The 18,978-nt window shown below is 38.6% G+C and overlaps 1 protein-coding gene across 1 annotated transcript in view; it reads right to left on the bottom strand.

Moving 5' to 3' along the window:
• Window positions 1-18,743, bottom strand: part of AKAP7 (A-kinase anchoring protein 7) — a 147,313-nt gene extending 128,570 nt beyond the window's left edge. The window contains exons 1-3 of the mRNA XM_025384225.1: window positions 18,653-18,743; window positions 14,814-14,945; window positions 47-186 (exon numbers count right to left, since the gene is read on the bottom strand). Of these exons, the coding sequence (XP_025240010.1) occupies window positions 47-186; window positions 14,814-14,945; window positions 18,653-18,671 (291 nt within the window). The 5' untranslated portion in view covers window positions 18,672-18,743. The remainder of the gene's footprint in view (window positions 1-46; window positions 187-14,813; window positions 14,946-18,652) is intronic.
• Window positions 18,744-18,978: the final 235 nt, after the last annotated feature.

Raw genomic sequence — 18,978 nt, 5'->3', positions numbered from 1 at the left:
TAGAATAAAATTTCACAGTAAAAATAATTTTTTTTAAAAATAGCACCTCTTTGTTGGTGATTGGAATGGATAGGAAATAGTTGGGTTGATAATCTTTTTGCTTTTTTTTCCTCTTCTTTACTTGATCACTCTTGATCCATTCATTTTCTTGACTTCTCTTCAAATTTATTTGAGGTTCATCAGTGACTAGAGGAAAAAAGTCAAACAATACGTCTAATACATTTAAACAAAGATAATACAGTCAGAAAAAAAGCAATACATAAGTAGCAATCATTCATAAGTGTCATTTTCAAATCTAAAGCAGGAGTTTGCAAACATTTCTGTAAAGGACCTCAGTAAATAGTTTAGGCATTGCAGATGACATAGTCTCTGCCATCAACTACTCAACTCTGCTGTAGACAAAACATAAATGAGTGGGTACAGGTTGTGTTCCTGCTTTATTTTCAAAGCAGGGTGGTTAACGAGATTTGGCCTGAGGGCCTTAGTGAGCTGACTTCTGATCTGAAGCACAGCTCCCGGCACCACAATGTTCATAACACTAAGAAAGATCACTTTTCAACCATCCCGTACAGGTATATATGTAACTTCTAGGGCATAACCCCACTGTCACACAAAGTTTTGGTCTGTGGCCACTGTCACGCTATAAACTATTTGTTGCAAAAATTAAGAGAATGCTTTGGAAACTTCCATAGCAATGGGGCGGAATAATTTGGTCTGCAGAAATTTGATTTCTACTTTGTAGGTCTTTTCTTTTATTTCATTTTCTAATAATTCACTTTTATTGTATTTTACAAAAGTATCCATTGGCAGCAAACAGGAAACATTTTTTAAAAACTGATCCTTAACAAAAGGTAATTTGAGAAGCATTTACAATACCACTTTTTAAAGTAATCCTTGTAAGATTCATTTACAACATCTAACAATTCTAATTATGAAGCATGCTCCCAGAAATAATTACTAAATCTGTGTGAAATGCCATCATCTTTTTTTTTTTTTTTTTAACAGATTCTATCAGGGCTTCCATATACATGCAAAACTACAATCCATTAATTGAGCTTCCAAGCCATGTCTTCTTGAATAGTAGTTCATTGCTCAAAATAGAGTTCCTCTGCAGGACATGGTGGCTCATGCCTGTAATCCCAGCACTTTGGGAGGCTGAAGTGGGAAGATCACTTGAGGTCAGGAGTGTGAGACCAGCCTGGCCAATAAGGTGAAACCTCATCTCTAAAAATACAAAAATTAGCTGGGCATGGTAGCACATGCCTGTAGTCTCAGCTACTTAGGAGGGTGAGGCACAAGAATCGCTTGAACCCAGGAGGCAGAGGTTGCAGTGATCCAAGACCATACCACTGCACTCCGGCCTGGACAACAGAGTGAGACTCTGTCTCCAAAAAAAAACAAAACAAAACAAAATAGAGTACCTCACAGAGACTTTGTGAAAATTCAAATATATTTTCTGAGGTGTTATTTTGAAAAAGGAAGGGAAGAACCACTTTACCTTACATTCAATCCTATTCGGTTGGTTTTATCTTTGGGATCAACTCTAATAGACCACAGTAACCGCCTGCACACAACCCCTTAAGAAGGACTGTGAAAAGAAGTCTGGGCTCAACCCACAGCCCAATGCCTGTGTGCATATGCAACTCTGCTTTAACTAAATTCCTTATTTTACGCATGATAAAACAGAAAAGCAGAAAAACTTTGCTACTGTATCAAACTGCTTCTCTACTGAAGTTCTGCACAACTAGTTAATATTACACATAAAACCACTGAGCGAAAATAATTGTTCTTATTCTGTTTATCTTTGAGGTATTAATAGTAAACAATTTTAAGTTAATGTCTCAAAGGGTATTTTAATGCTAATTTCTAAGAAAAATAGTACAGCATGTTTAAAATTAAAAAGCTAAGGATGTGTAGGAATAGATGTGTTTTCTTTCCACAACATATATTTGTAAGACCTAAAAATGGGGTAAACCAAGAGCAAGGTGGCCTGGGCAATATATCTGACCATATCATTACGAATTAAGGCAAAATTATCTGGTGTGTTTGTGCATCTATTTCATCACTATATCTCTCAACGATATGTCTAATGATTAATGTGGCTAATGATGGCTCTTCATGGTTAGAGGATACACATTTAAAATATAAATTATTATCAGCTTCTTTTACACATGTAAGCTTGCCAGAACTTTATAGATTTTATTACTAAGAAATTAGTTTGTAGCATTTTTATCTGTGTTGCAAGAATTATGTGAATTGTCTCATTCATGATGCCATTGGGTTTTATTTCATACATAAGAGTTTTAATACGGTAAATCAAATCAATATATCGTTGGGTTGCCTGCAATTTTATACATCGAAAAAAAAGTCCTATATCTAACTGTGGTAATATGAATATACTAATTTTAAACAGAAGCTACAAAATACGCTAATGAAGAACACATATATTTTAAATCCACTTCTAAATACATTTCTAGCCCACCACCACCTACTGTTAATAAATTAGTACTCTGAAAATGAAAGCCAATTTTAATATAGTTGGAACCAGAGCACCTGGGTTAGAATCCTGGCTCTCCCACATACTAGCTGTGTGACTGTGTGATTTTAGACGAGCACACAAACTCTCTTTACTCAGCTTCCCTGTGTAATTTTAGAATAATAATAATAGCTACTTCATAGGATCTTTTTGAGGATTGAGTGAGTTAATACATAAAAACGTTTAGACCACTTCCTGGTACAAACTAAACACTATTATTAGCTATTATAAGTATTAGATAATACTCAGAACTAAACATAATTAGGAAGATAAATCTGTATCTGCTAAAGAACATTTAGGAAACTCCAAAAAGAAACAGATGATTTATAAACTCTCCATTGTTTTTATTTATCCAGACCACTTGCACCTTCTATGAGTATGGAAAATGAAGAGCTGTCCTGAACAGTTCTTTTTTTGTTGTTTTTTTGTTTTGTTTTGAGACAGGATCTCACTCTGTCACCCAGGCTGGAGTGCAGTGATGCAATTATAGCTCACTGTAACCTTGAACTCCTGGGGCTCAAGTGATCCTCCCACCTCAGCCTCTCCAAGCAGCTTGGACTACAGGTATGTACCACCACAGCTCATTAATTTTTCATTTTTTATAGAGGTGGGGGTCTCACTATGTTGCCCAGGCTGGTCTTGAACTACTGGACTCAAGCAATCCTCCCACCTTGGCCTCCTAACATGCTGGGATTACAGGCATGAGCAACCACACCCATCCCTAAACAGTTTTTTAACTAAATATAATGTTGAAAAATAAATTTCAGGCTGGGCACAGAGGCTGACGCCTGTAATCCCAGCACTCTGGGAGGTTGAGGCGGGCAGATCACAAGGTCAGGAGATCGAGACCATCCTGGCTAACACAGTGAAACCCCATCTCTACTAAAAAATACAAAAATTTAGCCGGGCGTGGTGGCAGGCACTTGTAGTCCCAGCTACTCGGGAGGCTGAGGCAGGAGAATGGCGTGAACCTGGGAGGTGGAGCTTGCAGTGAGCCCAGATCGTGCCACTGCACTCCCCAGCACTCCAGCCTGGGCGACAGAGCAAGACTCCGCCTCAAAAAAAATAAATTAATTTAAAAAAAATAAATAAATTTCAAAAGCAAGACCCCCTTTTTTAAGGTAAAATTACAAATCAATTCTAAATAAGTTCCTAGTGCCTGTCCCTTGTGTTTCATTGTCCAAATCACCGCACAGGGCTAACCCCACGCAACACAGGATGCTGGGATGGTGAATCTGGCAGCTATCAACCCGCGCTGGGAAAAAAATACTCTGCAAAAGATAGAAGGGGGAACAGCACAGTTGAGAAGATGACTAGTACTGTGTGTTTCAATCTATAGAGGCAGCACTGGATAGTGAAAAGGCCAATGACCTTAAGACCAGATTTCCAACAAGCATCTTTTAATTAAGTTACTTAATGGGTTTATCTGAGAACTTAAAAATATTACCAATCCTTGGAAAAAGAGCTGATTCCAGGTCTGGAGCATACAATGTATGAGAGTTCTGGAAATTCAAAAGACTCCTGGGATCATATGAGAAGATCTCTAAAGTCAATTTTAAATGTCTTCCCATTGGCCAAAGATGGGACAATGTGGGCACCAAATAGAATAAACTTCAGTGGCGTTAAATACATCAAATATACTTAAATCCATCCATTCTTAATGATACTAAAAAAATTAAAGCCAAAAACTCACAGGTCACCTTTAGAGGAGTCTAGAGAACCATGATTCTAAATATCTGATGATAACGGAAAAATGTCAAGCATTTATTCCATCTTTCCTTATAACCAAATAGTCATTTAGGAAATTAAATAGCTAGTTAAGATAAAGTTCTTTATAGAAATTTCAAGCTAATTAATGCAAAAAGATAGAGTTAGAATATCACCATTTCAAAATGCTTAACAAAGTAACAGATCAACCCAATGACCATCAATGGATGATCCATTAGATGGAAGGTTGATGGGGAACTTTAACAATAGATACTTTAGAGTAATAAGACCTGAAGCCACTGATCAATCTTAACATCACAAAAAGGCAAGACAAGCAAACATTATTTGCCTACTGATGTCACACTATAGGAAATTCAAAATCTTATCTTTGGCCAGGCACAGTGGCTCATGCCTGTAATCTTAGCACTTTGAGAGGCCTAGGTGGGAGGACCACTAAAGGCAAGGAATTTAAAACCAGCCTGGGAAACACAGCAAGACCCCATCTCTACAAAAAATTTAGAAATTAACCAGGCATTGTGGTATGCACCTGTAGTCCCAGCTACTTGAGGTGGGAGAATCACTTGAGCCCAGGAGTTCGAGGTTACTGTGAGCTATGATCATGTCACTGTACTCCAGTGTGGATGACAGGGTGAGGCCCTGTCTCTCAAAAAGAAACAAAAAATTCTATCTTTGGAGCATTCTTGCAAATGTCACAAACTTCATTAAGCCTCTTGATCTAACTACCAGTTTACTACAAGTATAAGAGACAGAGAAAAATGTTAAATGACCAGAATATCAAAACTTCTACACAACCTGATTTCTTCAACAATACACGCACGCATACACATACCCAAAGGAAAAAAGGAGATGTATACATGAAAAGAGACTCAAGAGATGTATCAATTAAATATAGTGCATAGATTTTGGTAACTAATTCAAATAATCCAGATTTTTTTAAATTATGACATAATCAGAGATTGGTTATTTGATGACAGTAGGAATTACCATTTTTTTTGGTATAGTAAGAATATTTTGAATTTTTTTTAAGATTCTTTACCTTTTAAAGAAACATACTAAAGTATTTACAGATAAAGTAATATGTCTGGGATCTACCTCAAAATAATCCAGTAAGGAAGAGGTAATGAATACATGAGGCTTGTCCTATTTTCTCTAATATATGTTTGAAAGTTTCTACAATGCAACATTTAAAAAAAAAAAAAAAAAAAAAAAAACCGGGGCAGGAAGGAACATTTAGAAAATCTCTCTCAGGTGTCTCTTCCGGTTCTAGCCCTTCTGTGATTTGTGGTAAAGGTACTAACTGTTAACACTTGTACTAATTAGGACAATTCGTGGTGATATTAAATAATAGATTCAAGACTGAGAATCAGAAACATACCGTCTAGGTTATTTTTCCTAAATTGCAAGCATCAACCTAAATTGCAAGCATCAATTGCAAGTGGGTTATCGAATCAACTTAGAAGATAATAAAGAACACTATTTTTTTTCTTTTTTTTTTTTTTTTGAGACAGGGTTTTGCTCTTGTTGCCCGGGCTGGAGTACAATGGGGCAATCTCTGTTCACTGCAACCTCTGCCTCCTGAGTTCAAGCGATTCTCCTGCCTCAGCCTCCCGAGTAACTGGGATTACAGGCACCCACCACCATGACCAGCTATTTTTTTTTTTTTTTTTTTGAGACGGAGTCTCGCTCTGTCGCCCAGGCTGGAGTGCAATGGCCAGATCTCAGCTCACTGAAAGCTCGGCCTCCCGGGTTTACGCCATTCTCCTGCCTCAGCCTCCCGAGTAGCTGGGACTATAGGAGAGACAGGTTTTCACCCTGTGGGCTAGGCTGGTCTCGAACTCCTGACCTCAGGTAATCCACCCTTCTCAGCCTCCCAAAGTGCTGGGATTACAGGTGTGAGCCACCACATCCAGCCAATAAAGAGCACTTTTTAAAGAATGGAATGGAATGGAATGGGATGTAGTCATATAGATAGTATATTGCTCACAGTAAGTATAAGTATTGTTTTATGAAATTTTTATTTCCATTTTTTGCATACACTGTTTATTGAGTGGCCATGTATAGTACATTCCTTACTGTGAAGATAAAACATATAATCATTTTTTTCTGTATTTTACTCACACTCCAATATGAACAATACTAAAGAGGGGGACAGAATTAACACAATATTTAAAAGACCACTGACACTTCCAGCATTTTATGATGTTTTCTACCTTATCTATTTAACACTAAACTGTCTTCTTGTCTGTAGCAACTTATTTTTGCCATTTCAAACATCCTATAAACCCATTTTGAAGGAAAAAAAAATCATGATCTCTCAAGGTAATGGTTATAACATATAACAACTCTAACCATTCTGGTATCAGGAGAATGACATAGTGTAAAACCACAACCCAGAATACTTTCAGGTAAAAATTAAGTAGGACATGGTTTGTCTAAATTTTAGTTTTCTATAATTTTACCAATAACTATTTAACTTCCCTTTGAACTGGATAATCTAAAATTTTCTTGTTAGGCATCACAGACTGTGTGTAGTTTTAAAATACCAAATAACAGATGGGGGAAAAAAGGAATCCTGTATTTATTGCTATAGTACAGTTTTACTGACCCTTGTAATACACTTTTCTTAATTCTGTGAGCCCTGCTGATTTATCAGACACTTGATACACACTGAGCCCGATCTCTCTCTTTTTTTTTTTTTTTTTTTTTTTTGAGATGGAGTCTCACCTTGCTGCCCAGGCTACAGTGCAAGTGGTGCAATCTCAGCTCATTGCAACCTCCACCTCCCAGGTTCAACCGATTCTCATGCTTCAGCCTCCTGACTAGCTGGAACTACAAGCATGCACCACCGTGCCCGGCTAACCTTTGTATTTTTAGTAGACACGGGGTTTCACATGTTGGCTAGGCTGGTCTTGAACTCCTGACCTCAAGTGATCTGCCGTCCTCAGCCTCCCAAAGTGCTGAGATTACAGGTGTGAGCCACCATGCCCGGCCCCAATATCTCTTCTCTCTTGTTTGCATAACATCTCTGATTTTATCTGTAAAATTTATTTATATATGGCCAAAGTATAAAATGCGTATGCTTTTCATTACTAAACTCCATTTTATTTACCACTTTGAAATCATAATGTAGGTTCTAAAATACAACTGGATATTATTCTTTACTTTTAGTTTCATATGAAAATATAAGGAACAAAATATTTATGTAATCATCTAGTTTACCAATTAGAATTTCAAAAATCAATGGCCATAGAACAAAATGTAGAAAAATTTGGCCACACGCCCAGGACCTTTCAACTGGATTATTTAGAGTAACTTCATTGGTTAGCAAAAAAGTCATCAGTTGGAGTACAGCTCATAAACCCATCTTATAAATTTAATTTATTCCACTTGTTAATTTTCATAATGATTTCAGTAGCCATTTTAATGTGTTGTAATGAATCTGGTCTTGCTGACAAAGCCTGTAACTCTCTGATATGTGTATTTGTTTTTTTAACTGAAGCACCACATGTCATTTTATGTAAATTATCTAATTTTTTCTCAAGTTCTATTTATTCCCTCAAAAACTACAAAGAAATGAATGATGAGGAAAATTAAGTCATCCATCTGTTATTGTGGGTTCATTGTTTTCACACTTACTCTTAGCTAAACAGTTGAGAATTAATTAGATTTGTTTTGATATTTTATTTTTTCTTGTTATTTAGGCAGCTAAAATCTTCGAAGTAACCAGTCCTAAAATTCCTTAGCTATATGACTTAGAATACTATCTTCTATATTTCATAGAATATTTTTTTTGAGACTGAGTTTCACTCTTGTTGCCCAGGCTGGAGTGCAATGGCACAATCTCAGCTCACTGCAACCTCCACCTCCCGGGTTCAAGCGATTCTCCTGCCTCAGCCTTCCAAGTAGCTAGGATTACAGGGACACGTCACCATACCCAGCTAATTTTTTGTATTTTTGGTACAGATGGGATTTCACCATGTTGGCCAGGCTGGTCTCAAACTCCTGACCTCAGGTGATCCACCCGCCTCAGCCTCCCAAAGTGCTGGGATTACAGGCATGAGCCACCACGCCCACCCGTATATTTCATAGAATTATTCCCCTTTAGTATCTCAATTATCTTTGGCAAATTACTAAAACTTTCTAAAAAAAAATAATATTACCTTCTCCCTCTTTAAGTTTTATGTGCTGGGTGCAGTGGCTCACACTTGTAATTCCAGCACTTTGAGAGGATGAGGCAGGTGGATCACTTGAGTCCAGGAGTTTGAGACCAGCCTAACTAACATGATGAAACCCTGTCTCTGCTAAAAATACAAAAAAATTAGCTGGGTGTGGTGGCGGGCGTCTGTAATCCCAGCTATTCGGGAGGCTGAGGCAGGAGAACCCCTTGAACCCAGGAGGCAGAGGTTGCAATGAGCTGAGAACGATCGTACCACTACACTCCAGCCTGGGTGACAGAGAAGGACTATGTCTCAAAAAAACAAAAAAAGTTTCTATGAGGATTATGTAAGAAAATATAAGCATTTAGCAATGTGCTAGAGGTGCTCGATATTATTATGATAAAATATTGCTCTTAAAGGGAAATTTTTAATAAATATTTAATTTAGCAAACATATGCAAGAAAAAATCTGGTGAAACTAAATTAATGAAAATGTACTGAGACTAGTTACATTTTAAGGACTTAACATGTATTGAGGAATTGAATCTTTCCAATAATCCTGTGAGACAGCTACCATTATTATGCCAATGTCATCGATAATGAATGAACTTGAGCCTGGAAAAAGTACACACTAGCTGAACTAACTACATCCTCAGTTCAGCACCAATAACAAACAGTACCTAGTACATAACACACTCAATAAATATGTGTTGAATTAATTTAGTGATTGGGCTTGTTCCAATTTTTATTCATTTTCTTATTTTTTAACAAAAGAAAAGATATCAACAATGTATGTTGTTTGGGGCAGATATTTGCCTTAAGCTCTCTCATAATAACATTTGGAATATGTAGTATATGCTTCCCCAATTAATTATAGAGGACACAGAAAACAATTTATCTTTTATTTTTTTTAATTGACTCAGGGTAACCACCCTGAGGGTAACCACCTATTATATCAGGTACAAAGATTCAATCTTTATTTGATATAGCATTTTTCTACAAAAAAAATTTTAGGTGAAGGTAAGTTTCAATTTATATTTTAAGATGTTTAAAATCTAAGTATTTTTTAAATATAATAACTTGTTAGGATTAATAAGTAGCAAAATTACGATTTCCCATATCTTCAAAATCTCCAATTACAGAGTAGAATTCTGTGTGGCATAAAATAAGAATTATAAGCATTTTAATATAAGGAGAACTGAATTCCACATTTAGGGAAGACACGACACACAAAAAAAAAAGAAAATCAAAAGACTTGATTTAAATGTGGCTTGAGACCAGGCATAGTGGTGCATACCTATTATCCCAGCTACTCAAGAGACTTGAGGTGGGGGGATCACTGGAGCCGAGGAGTTTGAGACTAGCCTAGGCAACATAATGAGATCCCATCCCTAAATAAATTCAATAAATGTGGCTTGATAGTTAAGAACTGTGATTCCCTTAAGAGACTAGAATCAATTAAACTAAAACTCTCCACAAAGTCACACTGTGGGAAGCACACTAAGCTATTCCCAACAGCAGAATGACTCTCCATTCTACTTTCAGATGCAGAACAGCAGCAACCCAAATGTTTTTCTGGATGGTTTACTGGGTTTATAATCAACTGACCCACAACATTTCCCGTGTAAACGGCAAAGACCCCATCCAAGTCAACCACGCACTAAGCTGGATTTTCTACTAAAACGTGTCCACCCTATGGAGGTTGTACTGTCTCCTCATCATTTCCTTTTTTGTTTTGTTTCTTGAGACAGAATCTGGCTGTGTTGCCCAGGCTGGAATGCAGTGGCACAATCTCGGCTCACTGCAGCCTCTGCCTCCCGGATTCAAGCAATTCTCCTGCCTCGGCCTCCCTGATAGCTGGGATTACAGGTATGTGCCACCATGCCTGGCTAATTTTTGTATTTTTAGTAGAGACGGGGTTTCACCATGTTGGCCAGGATGGCTTCAAACTCCTGCCCTCAAGAGATCCACCAACTCAGCCTTCCAAAGTGCTGGGATTACAGATGTGAGCCATGGCACCCAGCCTCCCCATCATTTCTAAAAGATTTCCATTGTACAAACACTTTGGATATTTTACTTCTAATATACTTTTACATTCTCATATTTAGTTCTAATGCATGTTATCTTCTAATTTTTGTTATAATATTCTAAACTATAACCCTAATAAAAGTCTGTTCTTAAAAACAAAACTAACCGAAACACGTAAAGACCCATCTCACCCAACCAGACCACATGCTGCCTAATCAAGATACCACACTCACACTGAAGGCAATGCAGCTGACAATCGAGACACTAACCATTTCAGGGGGAGTTTTCCTACTCCCAAGGATTCCCCTTCCCATGATGTTTTTGTTAGCGCTACTTTCCTCATTGCTCTGCCAGGGTGTCTATTAGCAAGAATTTCTTGGCAGTTAACTCGCAATTTCCACACGCCAAAGAAAACTGAAGGAACCACAGGCAACAACCAGCAGCCTGAGAATTTTGAGGTTGCCATCTACCGTGGAGGAAATGAGTAGACTGATTACCAAATGTACAAGAAAGCCAAATTCAGTCCATTCAAGCCACAAACTAATTATATTGTGCTTCGGGCACAAACACTATTATTATATCTTTCTTATGGTTTAAGGGTTGGCAATAAAACTCTCAGTTTTTGTACATTTCTATAAAAATCTCACTTCAGAAAAACTAGTTAGTAGTTTCTGGTTTGCAAAGAATTTTACTATTTGTTCCTTAGTGTTTTAGTAAATGCTATCATAAAAATGAGAGAGTAAGTTGTCCCCAGATAACTAAGTGGTATGTTTCAAAGGTTTTATAAATAACATTTATTCATTATTTTACATTTTTAACTTCTTTCTTGCATACATTATCTCTTTTTAGCCATAAAGCAACACTATGAGATAAACAGGAGGGAATTTTTATCCACACTTTAAGTGTCAAAGGTCCAAGTAGACAATGAAGTAACCAAAATTTAAAACACAAGTTTTCTGTTTTTCCCTTTGTACCACACTGCCCATGTATAAGCTGGAGCCTGGAATTTTAAATCCATCTTCCCACAAAAGTAATATAATACATGGTGGTTTGGAGTCTAGACTAATCCACAAAGACTTTTAACTCATAAAGCCTGAATTATCAAAAAGCATATATATTAGTTAAAAGTAGACTTTTGTGGACTGGCCTAAGCCCCTAATATACATAGATAACATCATTTCTTTGGTAAAAAAATACACCATATCCTAGAGAGAAAAGACCCTGTTCATAATGAAGAACTGGCCATCCTTCCAATGCACATCCTCTGAAGAAACAGCTGTTGCTTTCAGAGCAGGAATGAAATGCATGCCACAAACACATTCAGCCCCTTCCTTCTTTCTCGTCCCAATGGCTATTAATCTTCTTACCAGTAGAGACACAAGAATATGGTGGCTACAGAAATACTATTTGCTCTCTGGGATTCTGGAAGTATCTTGCTTTCTGTCGCTAGTAGAAGCTATGTGTTCATATACACTAGATATATGTAAGATATGTATAAATCAGAAGTGCCTATAGCTGGAAGAATGAACAGACTCATCTCTTGTTCCAATCTAACTTATGCACTCCAATGGGAGTGATTCAGAGACTGGAACAAGGCTCAGAGGGAGAAGTGCAGGTGAGTAAGGTCCATGGTGGGCACACAGGGCATGGTTATTCATGATAAGTCTTCTTTATTTACATCCAAATTAGAGAAAGTAGTGAAATCAGAAAGAAGTGATTGAATTTTTAAAATATATTCATTTTATTTGCTCAACAAGTAGGAAATTAAGAGGAAAACATTAAATCCTTGCTATTCTCACTTTTTTTTTTTTTTTTTTTTGAGATGGAGTCTCGCTCTGTCGCCCAGACTGGAGCCCAGTGGCTCGATCTCAGCTCACTGCAAGCTCCGCCTCCTGCGTTCATGCCATTCTCCTGCCTCAGTCTCCCAAGTAGCTAGGACTACAGATGCCCGCCACCACACCCGGCTAATTTTTTGTATTTTTAGTAGAGACGAGGTTTCACCATGTTAGCCAGGATGGTCTCAATCTCCTAACCTTGTGATCCGCCTGCCTCGGTCTCCCAAAGTGCTGGGATTACAGGCATAAGCCACTGTGCCTGGCCACTATTCTCACTTTTTTCTAAGAGTATCTTCCACTTAACAGGTATGTAAATTCTTCAGTGAAGATTTCCCCAACAGCTGTCAAACTCACAAACATGGTTCTTCTCTACAGGGCAGTTGCAAAGGAAAAGATAGGAAACACCTCTTCCCAATTCCTTTTCCCCTTGGATTATGGAATGGGAAAGATTGCTTAATAAAATACCAGAGACTTAATATGTTTTAAGTATCACCCCTCCCCAAAATACAAGTCAGGTTCACTGCCTCCAGAAGACAGTGTGATAAAGAGTAGTGTGGTTTCTGAGACTGGCTAAGCATCAGAATCACCTGAGATGTTTAAAAAAATTTTTAAACAAAAAGATTCCCTGGTAGGAGGCAAAGGGTGAAAAAGAAGAATCTGTGCTTTTACATTGCTCTGTAGAAAATTCTGATGGTCAGATAATTTCAAGAGCCCTGGATAGTTCATACGCATCCTCCAAGCCTCTACTCTCGACAAACACCTAGGAAGGCTTCCTTAACACCCTCTCCTCGCACACCCAGGTTAGACGCCTCCCTGCACACATCCTCACGCCACGCACTTCCAGAGCAGCCTGTACGGCATTCATCTTACAAGATGATATCTGTCAACAGACTGGCTCCCCAAAGAAGCTGGGAGCTTTTGGACGTTCAAGACTGTCATGTGTTTTAACATTCCCAATGTCCAACACAATGCCTGGCTACAAATGTCCATCAAAGAAATGACTAATAAATCAGAAACCAGATTCTGTAACTAGTTCTTTCCCACTGTGTGAATTTAATTTACTTAACTGCTCTAAGTCAGTTTTCTTTTCTCAAAATGAAGAGACTAAAGCAGATGATTTCTTATGCCACAGACCCCTAGTCATGAAGAAAGCATATCAAACCACGGCAAGGCTTTATGTAAGACTGCAAACAGCTGAATGGCACAGAGTATGTAGTCAATAAATATTTGAATATATTGATGCTTTTCCTTATTTTCCTCCCCACAAGTAACCTGGACAATAGTCAAATCTTTAACATTTTCAGTGGAGGTAAACCCAAACATCATGGACAGTATTGTTTTTACAATGACATAAAACAGATTTTTTTTAAATTTATTTATTTTACTAAAATAAAGATGGGGGTCTCGCTATGTTGACCAAGCTGGTCTCAAACTCCTGGCCTCAAGTGATCCTCCCATCTCAGCCTCCCAAAGTGTTAAAAATATAGGCATGAGCCACCGCATCTGGCCAAAACATATATTTGGATATTTATGTAATTCCAGCAGTATTTCAATCAAGTAAGCACTGTTGCTCTAAAGTTTGTGAATGAAACTCTCAAGGACTGAATCAATCCAATACATGAATATTTAATTAAAAGTTGACCTATTCTCAATATTAGCCTGTTGAGCTCCGTTGGGGCAGTGATAATTCCCATCTCGTTCACTGATGGACCCTCCCAATGCCTAGCAAAGTGCTTAGAGGATACCAAACAGCTAGTAAACATGTGTTAGATAAATGGGTACTGCGGAAATCAACAGTGGCTCCACAATAATCAAGGGCATTATCTAGCCCATTATTTTCAGAAGTAGCTTATAAACTAAAGAATGAGCTGGCTCAACATTTTGTGAGACATATCAATATTATCTGTGATTATTTTATCACAGATTATTATTATACATGAATATAATAATATATTATTATACCAATAGATATATTATCTATATTATAATATTATATATAGGGTAATATATATAATATAATATATAAGATTATAATAATATCTATTTAAAAACTATTAAATAAAAACAAAACAAAACTTGGCCAGACACAATCATTCACATCTGTAATTCCAGCACTTTTGGAGGCCAAGGCAGGAGGATGGCTTGAGCCCAGGACTTTGAGACCAGTCTGGGCAACATGGCAAGACCCTATCTCTACAAAAAAAAAAAAAAGTAGCCAGTCATGGTGGCACACATGGCTGTGGTCCCAGCTACCTCCCACCAGGAAGTTTGAGGTGGGAAGATTGCTTGAGACTAGGAGGTCAAGACTGCAGTGAACTGTGATCACACCATTGCACTCCAGCCTGGATGACAGAGTGAGACCGTGTCTCAAAAAACTAGAATAAATAAATGAAATGAAATCAAAATTAAAACTCAAAAACATAAGTACTAAAAGTGAAATAACTTACAAAGAAAAAAATATATAACATATATACAACTAAATTTACTACTCATTGCTTTTAAATACATGTTTACTTAATAAAGTACTTACTTCTACAGTCATCCTGAATATCTACAGTAGCAAATGGCATGTCTACCAGAGAATCCATAATATTGGCTTCAAATTCCTCCGACATTTTCTTTTTTCTTGATTCATTTTCACACTCATTGGAATTAATTTCTCCTTTAACATTTCACAAACAGAAAAAAAGGATTATTTAACTTGTTATTTTTTAAACTTATATCCTAAATGAAAATAACTCAGCTAACTGAATTCAATATAAATTAACAGCTGTTAAGAAAGTACCACTTGTGTTCAAATATATCATAGTTATAAACATTTATACCACATTATATATTTTTGTACACACTTATAAAGCTTTAATCATTTTTTAAAACACAGTATTCAACGTATGATTAGATGAAAACTGAGTCAATCAGTAATCCTCAAGATCTTTTATAGCTATATTTTAACTGTAAAACTACATATTTTTTCACATACCTTTTAAAACAACCAACAAGGTTTTGTCAGTCATTCTCATTCTTATTTTTAGCAATATCGCTTATATGCTCTTATTTGTACAAGTTCTGGCCTATAATTTTTTCTTCAATAAAGACTTTCAAGTTGTTTCTCTCCATCTTGACATTTAACACTGGAAATTTAGTTTAAAATACATGGTTCTAAGTAATGCTTTTCTGAAAATTCAATTATTAAGAAGCAAATGATCTTACAGTTTCCCTAACTCCTCTCCCATGGTCATGTACTAACTTTAAAGCCATATTTCCTATTTAGTCTTTTTTTCGTTTTGTTTTCTTGCTATGGGTAGAACAATCTTATACCTTGGGTGGAGGTAAGAGAAAGAAGGTGTATGTTTAAATTGATAAAGTTAATTGCTACATTTATCAGATGGTAGTCTCCCCAGTGCCATTATAATCCATGCCTTTATTGACAGACACAAATGCTGTCTGAACTAATAAGATTGAACAGATCCTGGAATACTAATATAATTTTTACTCTAGATATTTACTAAAGATTAATTTACCACTCGAGATATTAAAGAAGTCCTTTAATTCATTGCCTTGTAATACTCTATTTTGAGATATAATATCTGTAAAACATATTCCATTAAGAATATGGCTTACAACATAGCTATGATGATAGGCCATAGTTAACATACATGCCAGAAAACATAAAATTTTATTGCAATTTGATTAATCTCTACTATTGTTCACACACCCACACCCCTGTTGTATTAGTCCATTCGCATTGCTATAAAGGAATACCTGAGGCTGGGTAATTTCTAAACAAAAGAGGTTTATTTGGATCCTAGTTCTGCAGGCTGCACACAAAGCACAGTGCCAGCATCTGCTTTAGTGGGGGCCTCCAGAAGCTTAAGATCGTGGTGCAAGGCAAAGGGAAGCCAACGTGTCACATGTCAAGAAAAAGAGCAAAACAGAGAGGCAGAGATGCTAGCCTCTTTTAAGCAACCAGATCTCACATGAACTCATTACCACAGAGAGAGCACCAAGGCATTCATGAGAGATCTGCCCCCATGACCCAAACACCTCCCACCAAGCCCCACCTCCAACATTGCGGATTACATCTCAACATGGGATTTGGAGGAGACAAACATAAAAACTATTATCATTCTGCCCCTGGCCACCTAAATCTCACTGCAAAATATAATCATCTCTTCCCAATAGTCCGCCAAGGTCAACTCATTCCAGCATTAACTCAAAAGTCCAAAGTCTCATTTGAGACTCAAGGTAAGTTTCTTCCACCTATGTGGCCAAGGCTAAACAGTATAAACTGCTTGTAAATGCTGACAACTATGCTGAATACATTCATATGTTTCTCATGTCTGCTATTCAAACGTTTCAAAATTGAATATTACCTTTCTAAGAAAAACAATACATACATTTTAAGTACATTATAAAACCATACCTTTAAATATATGCTAATATTAAAATATAGGTGAAGCAAATGACTTCATCAAAAATAGGCCAACAGGGCCGGGCAAGGTGGCTCACGCCTGTAATCCCAGCACTTCGGGAGGCCAAGGCAGGCAGATCATGAGGTCAGGAGATACAGACCACCATGGCTAACGCGGTGAAACCCCATCTCTACTAAAAATACAAAAAAATTAGCCAGGCGTGGTGGCACACACCTATAGTCCCAGCTACTCAGGAGGCTGAGGCAGAGGAATTGCTTGAACCCGGGAGGCGCAGGTTGCAGTGAGCCGAGATTGTGCCACTGCACTCCAGCCTGAGCGACAGAGCAAGGCTCTGTCTCAAAAAAAAAAGAGAGTGTAAAAAGGGTATGGACAGTCGCCCACTGTCACACAAAATGCAAGTTTCCTACCTGGATAATAAATGACTACTCAATTCTGCTAAGTAAGTCTCTCATCACTCAACTAGGTAAATAGTAAATTTATCCCAGCTGAGCAAGTTGCCTCACACCTGTAATCCCAGCACTCTGAGAGGACTGCTTGCGCCCAGGAGTTCAAGCCTGGGTGACATGGCAAGATCCCGTCTCTACCAAAAAAAAAAAAAAAAAAATACAAAAATTAGTCAGGCATGTTGGCACGGACCTTGCAGTCCCCGCTACTTGGGGAGGCTGAAACAGGAAGTTGGCATGATTCCAGCAGATCCAGGCTGCAGTGAGCCATGATCGCGCCAGTGCACTTCAACCTGAGCAACAGAGCAAGACCCTGTCTCTAAATAAAAAAACAAATAAATAAGTTTATTCCTAAGAACAACTAGAAAGGGCCAAAGGCATCCCTTCTAGTCCTGGCTTAGCTACTAAAAATAGTATTAACATCTTACACGTTAGTAAATGTTGACTGCTGCGTAGAAATCAACAAGTTACCTGACCTCCAGGCTTTCCTTTCCTCCTCATAAAAAGGGAACAAAAGTACAATCCAAATTATTGGGGAGAAATGGACAAAATAAGTTAATAATGTCCGAAAATGGATGAAAGGAGGAAGTAACCTCCACAAACATCTTAAACTTTATATGAGTATGGAAAATATACAGATATGCTAACAGGATCCTGAATTGCAAGGCCACGGCACTTAAGGAACTGGAGTATGGCTCTTTTCTCCTTAACAATTTCCATTCCCATGCGTTTCCTAATTGCAAAAACTCACTGTCATCACTCCATTCACTTAACAATTGTAAACATATTTACATGAGTTAACTGCTATTTATATAGCACACGTTAACGTTTTTATGCTTTTTATACTCTTGTATGAGTGTATCCTATGAAAATCTTGCAGAGGAGCACCTTTTCTCTAATTGGTTTGCGGTCCCTTTTACTGAAAGTCCAACCCCTAACATGCTCCACTCACAAAGTTCAATTCACAACAAACGCTGACCCAAACTGGAATTTCATCCCGGGCGCTAGTATAGACTTGGCGCCAGTTTTAAAATTGGTCATGTCCAAACCTGGCAGAAAATCCTAAATGAGACAGTATGGTGGTTCAGGTGCTTAATATTTGTGATATAAGATACAATCGAGATTTTACTAGGTTTTGTTTACATTTACCCACATCGACACCGTCGAAAGCAATGTGTATTGGCATTAAGTTTGTGCAAAGGGTCACAGGATGAGAAAGGGAAAAAGAAAAGTGAAACTCGGGGATGGGCTCATACCCCCGCCTCCTGTCGGACCCACAATGCGTGCATTAAAACGCTTCGCTACAGGCAACACCGATGTACACTCGGTTGCACCGGGCTCCTCGGTGCTACCCTGAGTCCTTTCTGGAAGGAGGGAGACTCGGAGCAGGGCCGGCGCGGGTCAGGCCCTCCCAGAGGTCGAGCGCAGAGCGGGTCCAAGCCCCCGCGGCTCCTGTCGCCCCCGCCCCGGCCCGCTGGACAGCCAGGTCTCACCCGCTTCGGCGCGCTCCATGGTCGCGGCGCATGCGGGCGGCGCGTATGGGCTGGCGGCAGCGGTGGTGGCGGGCCGCAAACAGGGGCTGGAGGAGAGGTTGAGGCCAGGGCGGGGCCCGGGGCCCGAGGGTAGTGCGCTGGGCCGGGGCGGGGTCCAGCAACAGGCGGCGTGGGCCCGGGCAGCGGAGGCCAGGCCTGCGGAAGCGCGGAGCTTCCCAAGCCGCAGCCCCAGCGGCAGCAGCAGCAGCAGCCGCAGCGCCGGCATGTCAGGCCAGACGCCGGAACCAACCGGAAGGGACCGACCCGAGTCGCCGGCGGTACCCGGA

The sequence above is a fragment of the Theropithecus gelada genome, chromosome 4 (genome assembly GCF_003255815.1).
Source record: "Theropithecus gelada isolate Dixy chromosome 4, Tgel_1.0, whole genome shotgun sequence".
In the NCBI taxonomy this organism is placed as follows: Eukaryota; Metazoa; Chordata; class Mammalia; order Primates; family Cercopithecidae; genus Theropithecus; species Theropithecus gelada.
The sequence above is the reverse complement of the archived record's forward strand: the minus strand, read 5'-3'. Positions and strand labels throughout refer to the sequence as shown.